Genomic DNA, 6918 nt, shown 5'->3' with positions numbered 1-6918 from the left:
TCTCAAATCTGAGGTAAAATAAAACCAAATTGTGTCCCTTGGTTAAATTGAAGCCCTGTCCCTGTTCCCAGCCCGCACCCATCGGCTCTGCAGCAGTTGGGCTGTGTCCTATTGATTTAATCTGCTCCTAATCAGTACATAAAGCTATAGGCCTGCAGTGTTAATTTTTCATATGCTTACAAAGTACCCTTTGATTTTCTGTCACGCGTTAATTACAGCGTTTTGCCATTAAATAGGAAGCTTTGTGTAAACTAATTACTAGGTAATCATTGTGTACCGCGAGCGTGCTGCTCGTACCTTTTATTTTATCCTAAAAACACACACATCTCGCAGTCTGGAACCACTATACCTTCCAGCCATTAGCTCTCACTAATTCATAGCATTATTGTGGGAAGATTGTAGGAGTTGTAATTGTTGTGGTATCAGTGCTGTTAATTACCGGAGTAAACAGTTGAAATGGTGCCAAGGTCTATTGTACAAGGCAGAGGAAAGGAGGTTTAAATGTTACTTCCACCATCTGGGGACTGGAGGAGAGGCAAATGCTAGAAAACAGCAGTGAGGCAATATCAGAACTCCAGCTCCGGGGTTTGAGGCCATATGGATCCAGAATATTTTGAATCAATTGAATTTAAGTGCCAGTTTGTAGCAATAACAGCGTGGAAGGAGAGGATAAAGCAAGAGCACTAAAGAAATCTGAAATGTGGTAATGTTGTCGCAGCCAATAAAGTGCCTGCTTGGATTATTTTAAAAATGTTTGTTTTGCTAAAATCCAGAAAGTAACACATAGGCAACTCTGGGAATAAAAGGAGTTGAAGTGTGTGCTGTTTGTGGAACACAATGCAGGTTTTGTCTGACAATTCCTGTAGCATTACAGCAATTGCCATAAAATTCCTGGGAAGTGACTGTGGGTTTTCTATATGATGCTTTTCTTCTTTCTGAAATCACATTTTTTGGAATTCATTAGAATCCTTTCTGTAGAGATACAAGCCAGACAGGAGGACAAGTCACAAAAGTGCACTAAATTTACGGAGATTAAAACTAAATTAATTGGGAAAACAATATTAATCTGAGGGCATCCGAGTTGTTTTGTGCATTTGCAGAGATCTCATTAAAATAGAGAAAAGATGCCTTCAAATATTACTTTTTTTTTTTTTGTATGAGGGTTAACTTCCTAATGTCCTGAACCTACAAATGCTGCATTTGAAATAATTATATGATTGGTTTTTTAAAGAGAGATTTTTGAAGGGCACGATAATTGTTTTCTTTGCTCTGAAGGGAGATGTGGGGAACCTGGAAAATGCAGAAGCTGCACCTCACACGAGGCACATTTTTCTGCATAAGCCAGCAATGCAAGTGGATATTTTGGATTAAAATAGCAAACTAATGACTAAGATTATACTAATTTCTAATTAGCATGCTGTACATAAAAATGCAGAATTCTTTGAGAAGTTCATAGCCCTTTCAGGATCCTTTTTGTTGCTGATTTTTGGCAGCACGGGCTGCAGTGATTTGATATTTGATTTCCCTGCATATATTGTTCTCCAAGCTGAACAGGGATCTGGGAGCATATTGTGCTGCCAGTTTAGGAGTGTTCCGAGGAAATGGGAAGGATCTCTCGTCCTAAACAATCCTGGTTTATTTATTTTTTATTGGTCTGTTAGCAGATGTTGGAGTAGTTCAGGGCACAATGTAAAACATGTGCTTTTCAATGGATGGTAAATAGGAAAGTGCACAATGAAAGGAGCAATTGGGAGAGGGTTTGGACCGGGGCACGGGGGGGGGGGTTTGTGGAGGTTTTTTTGTGTGTGGCTGTGGCTGAATTTAGAATTAAAAGAAGTGCTTGATCTTTATATATTGAAATCCTCAGCGTGCGGAGTGACAGCGTGAGCCAGACGAGAAACCCGCGGCCCCATGTGGTGTGAAAAAAGGAACAGCAGTTTAAGTGCTGCAAAGTTGAAAGGGAACCGAGCTCCTTGTTCTCCTAGTCACGGGAAGAGGCTGTTTTGTGCTGCTGGATTGAAGCGTGGCAGATGTGCCTCAGCCCCACAAAAAGCCCCCGGAGCCGGAGCGACCCCGGCCCCGTGTCCAGCCCCGCAGGGAAGGAAGGGCCGAGCTCCGAGGAGGCGCTCGGAGATAATCCCAGTAAAGAGCGGAATTCTGTGCGCGGCTCCCACCATTCCCTTAATGCCAGTGGCAGCCCCGTTTGCCAGGCAGCTGAAATGGCCCATTAGCTATCAGGGAAAATTGTCTTTGCTCCTTTCAGCAGATGGAGCAAATATTTTACAAAGCAATTTTACATAGGAAAAACATTTGTGTGGCTGGGTAATGACGGCTGTTTTACATGATGGTACCTTCGCTCCCAACGCCCTTTCCCGGCTCGTGCAAAGGCAAAATTGGCACTTTTTAATTTTAAAATTTGCAGTTAACGACGAAATGCCTGGGCTTTAAATCAGGTGGCAAACTTTAAGTAGATAGAGGGCGTTCAGTGTGTCGCTTCCAAAACCATTTCCATTTTTATAAACTTCTCACATTGTTCTGCTCGCTGCTGTAAATTGTGTTCCTGGCCAGCGTGTACCTATCTGAATTAGGAAAAAAAGTATCAAATCGGTTTAATTTGCAAAATAGGAAATAATGAAGGATGTTTGGACAGTCAGAAGCAGTTACTGGGCTCTCCCACATTTGCTGGTGTCACTGAGGATATCAGAATAAGCTGGGCTGGACCAGTTCCCATCAAGGCAGCTGGAATAAGTTCTCCCAGCTCCACTGATCGCGGCAGAAAGGATTTACTTGTAAATGGTAGGAATTGTCATAGTGCCATCCAAGTGGCATAAATTGCCATGGCTTCATTGACTTCAGCAGAGCTGTGGCAGTTTGTATCACTCAGGATCTCTGCTGGTTTCATTCCTCTCTGGCCCACTCAGCTTTACTTATTTGGAGTTACTTTCTTCACTCTATTTGCTTGCAAGGTCTAAATAATTTCCTTTCCATCTGATTTTTAGCTAAAAAGCCCTGGGTCTTTGTCATGCTTTCTCCTGCTCTGTAGCCTCTTTCTGTCCCTAGGTCTTTCTTCCTATTTCTAAGTGTATTTCTTCTTCCTATTTATTTACTTCTTTTCTCTTCTCAACAGGCTTTTCTTTGCTGCCTGATCTGTCTCCAGCAGATTTCCTACCAGTGCCTTCAACATCTGCCACATTTGATCTTAATTTTTTGTTGCAACTGCTATTCTAAGAAAGCCTTTTGAAATTCAGCTTGCAGAAGGGTGAGAAATTATTTTATATTTAGTGGGAAAAAGGTGTATATTTTTTCCTCTTTCATACTTGTTCATTGTTATAAAAAGGTGCAAAACCAATTTGGATAATTTAAAGATCTGAAGTTTTTTTCGAGGCATAAACAGTACTTGGGTTGCTGCTTTTTTACTGGTACTAAGAAACATCAGCTGAAAGATTTGAACAAATGCTCCCAGTTTCTGTTGAACCTGTGATCCTGGATTGTTTTGGGCCACACCAAGAGCTAAAACATTGGTAAGCTCTGCTGGAAATACCCTGCAATTTAAATGGAATTAGCCAGCCAAGCACTCCTCCTTTTAAAAGATTTGACTTCACGAGTCAGTGTTGGATCCAGGCTTGAATTTGCCTACTGAAACTCCCTATAATCAGGATTATTGCCTTTTTAGAGCTTACAGTTGCAAAATACCTCCAACTGGAATTCCAGGTGCTGATCCTTAAAGAGCAGTTCCCGACTCCAAAACAGCTCTGTCTGAAAGGAGATACAGCTCAGAATGGTTGAAAAGGAGAGTTGTCCCACTGCACCTGCTCTTAGTTTAATGTCACTTACACAAGCTTGGTCACAGCATTCCCAAATGCTTCTACATATCCACCAATTTTTTCCCCCCTGTGATTTATCAAAAGCTTTCAGGCAGCCATTGCACACCTCTCTCTTGGTTTGTTTTTATATTTCTGTTTAAATTGCCCAAAACCCAAAGTCATCAGATCTCAGGGCTGAGGCTGGGAGTGACAGAGGTATCTCTGAAGGCACTGCCAGCTGCAGACTGATTTGTGGGGCAGCAATTCCCTGACATCCATCATGGCTCACATCCCTCTCCAAAGCCACATTTATTCCCACCAAGTGATGAACCACCTCAGCCTGTGACTTGTTGGCTCAGCAATAATTCAACACAAATACAAACCAAGGCAAGGCCAACTGATATTTGCTCACTGCTCTGCTGTGTCAGTCAGCTGAGCCATCCAAACCCTAAATTCCTTACAGATCATAAGGAAATGAGCAGTGAAAAACCTGAAGGTGGGTAAATTCTGAGCTTGGATCTCATGTTTGATGTGCTCCTTTGTTTTTGCCATGAAGTTGTGCTGCTTAGTGTACTGATATACTGACTTAAACCCATTTTTAACATTTTTTCTGAGATGTTTAAAGTCAACAACACACTTTTCTCCTTGTTGTATGAGGGGAGCCCACACAGCCCAGATCAGCATTGTTTTCTAAGCCTTTTAATATTTTTAAGGCATTTTTTTCCTCAATTCCATGTGAGGTAAGGACAGGAATTGTCCCCCATTTGTGACTGGACAGACAGAAAATCCTTTTCCTGGAGTCTCCTTCAGACTGCAGTCAGGAACAAGGGGTATCCACCTTGTACACAAAGTTGATCCCTAATTGCCCAGTTGCCCTGCAAGACTGTGGCTGCCCCATCCCTGGAAGTCTTCAAGGCCAGACTGGATGAACTTGGAGCAACCTGGGATAGTGGAAGATATCCCTGCCCTTGGCAGGGGGTGAACAGGATGAGCTTTAAGGTCCTTCCAACCCAAACCATCCTGTGATTCTAATCATTGGTCCATCCTCCTCATTCTGGTAAATAAATCCCAGGAAGCTGAGTTTGAATTTGTAGTTTTGGTTACGTCACGCCAGGACAAAGCCCATCTCTTCAAACTCACTGCTCTGGAAAAATAACTTTAATGTTTTATTTCCTATTCTTAGCTGGCAGCCATAAAGTTTTATCCCCTTCCTCCAGAGCTCAAGATAAAATGGCTGTGGCTTAGGACATTGTCAGGATCAGAGAAGGGTTGGTCATCTGCTGGAGCCCAGGGTGCTGAGGAGAGAGGGTGTAAAACAGAAGCCAAGAGCCCCAGGGGAAGCAGGAGGAGGCTCATGAAGCAGCAAGAAAAGGAGCCTGAAGCAATGGAGTCAAGGTCCTTGCACTTTATATGCATGTGTACTCTGGGACATTGGGAACAGTAAAAGCAATGTTACTTTCTGTATTTAATGGGATTGCTTTGTGTGTTTGTGTGTGTGTGAACAAAGAATTTAAAACCAGGGGAAAAGCTGGTTTAGTTATGGAATGACTAATCAAATTCTGCCAAAGACAGAGGCACATACACACTTGGGAATTTGGTGCAGATAGTTTACAGAGTGGAAAAGGTTATTTATTTAACTAAAGAGTGTTTGGGTTGATATAAGAGCTTAACCATAGAACTAGTCCAACTATTGCTGGCACATGTGACTATTTCAATATGCTGCCTCAAAATACAAGCAATGCAGAAGTTATTGACTGCTGCTATTGATCCCAAGCAGTTACCAAGTACTTGGCATTTTCACTTGCCAGATCCAATTATTGATATAAATTATAATGCAAGAGCTGCTGTGCTGAGGGGGGGATTGCCTCTCAGAGAAGGACACGTTCCTGCAGGAAGGAAGAGGAGTAAGCACAAAAATTAAAAAAGGCTTCCTGACTGTGGGTAAACAGTAACCACATTTTTTTTTTTTTTTAGCCTGTTGGAGGCCTGGTTTTTAATCACCCCACAAGCAGTTTTCATTTCTGTAGTAAAATTGCTTGTGGTTCTATTTAATTTGTTTCTGCAGGAGCTGGCTTTGGTGAAGATCTCCCAGGAGCTGCCGGGCCTTTTAGCACAGCACGTACAGCCAGTCAATGAGAAACGATTCCCTACATGGGAAAAATTCCTCCAAACATTCCTCACTCAAGGTAAATAAGACTGCAAAGTCGCTGGGAAGTGTTATAAGGAGTAATTATACCATATTGTATGCCATATTCTTGTTAATCTCGGGCCCATTTAAATATTTATCTCCTTTTATTTCTCCATTATGCTTCAAATGTTCATTTACCAATGAATTATAGGCCACTGTTCTATCATTCATATGTCCTATCCAAGCTTTGAACTTATATTAATCCTGGATTACCTTTCTCACGTGATTCTGAATCCATAAGCACCAATTCCTTTATCCTTGGGCACTGTACTAAAGGCTGGTTGGGAAAGGGCTTTAGGGAATTCCAGCAGAAAGAGAATATTTCATATATAAATTTCATGCACTTCTTTATCTGTGGAAGAGACAAGAATGAGTCAAAGCTTTGAAAGTATTTTTAGTTAACACATCTAGTACCAATTTCATTACACAGTAGTTCATCCTGACTAAATGAACTCTGGCATCACGTGCAATAAAAAGAGAAATCCAGAATGCCAAGTGGTTTTCTTTGTGATTTTCCTGTGGAAAACCATGCTGGAAGTTGTCAAATCTACACCAAATTCTTCATGTGGATGAATACCACAGGGCAGACTCTTATCTGAGACCATCCTATGGATGGGAGTCTCCAGGATTAGTTCACAGCAGGAGACACCACTTCCCCCAAGATCCCAACATTGTATTTTCCAGCTGTTCTGGGCCTGGTGTTTAGCTGGATTCACTCACACTACCCCAGAACATGTTTCTCCAGTCAGATATGGGATATATCCAGTTGGGAAGTGGAACTGAAAAGCCACTGGTTGAACTCTACAGTGCAATGGTAGATGAGGTGTCTCCTTTCTCCTCCAAGAGATCCACTGGAGCTCTGCTGCTCCCCTTCCATTCATTTCCTTGCTGTATCCCTGCAGTGCCTGAGCACAGAAGGAGCTGGTG

At 42.1% G+C, this 6918-nt stretch overlaps 1 protein-coding gene across 2 annotated transcripts in view; it reads left to right on the top strand.

Moving 5' to 3' along the window:
* IQCH (IQ motif containing H) overlaps positions 1–6918 on the top strand; it is a 51863-nt gene that overhangs the window by 29319 nt on the left and 15626 nt on the right. For both annotated transcript variants that reach the window (XM_029958843.1, XM_018069892.3), the window contains exon 14: positions 5869–5989. In XM_029958843.1, coding sequence (XP_029814703.1) covers positions 5869–5989 — 121 coding nt within the window. The remainder of the gene's footprint in view (positions 1–5868; positions 5990–6918) is intronic.

Source organism: Manacus vitellinus, unplaced genomic scaffold (assembly GCF_001715985.3).
Source record: "Manacus vitellinus isolate BGI_N305 unplaced genomic scaffold, ASM171598v3 scaffold_16_pilon, whole genome shotgun sequence".
In the NCBI taxonomy this organism is placed as follows: domain Eukaryota; kingdom Metazoa; phylum Chordata; class Aves; order Passeriformes; family Pipridae; genus Manacus; species Manacus vitellinus.
Note: the sequence above shows the minus strand (reverse complement) of the source record. Positions and strands in the feature narration are given on the sequence as shown.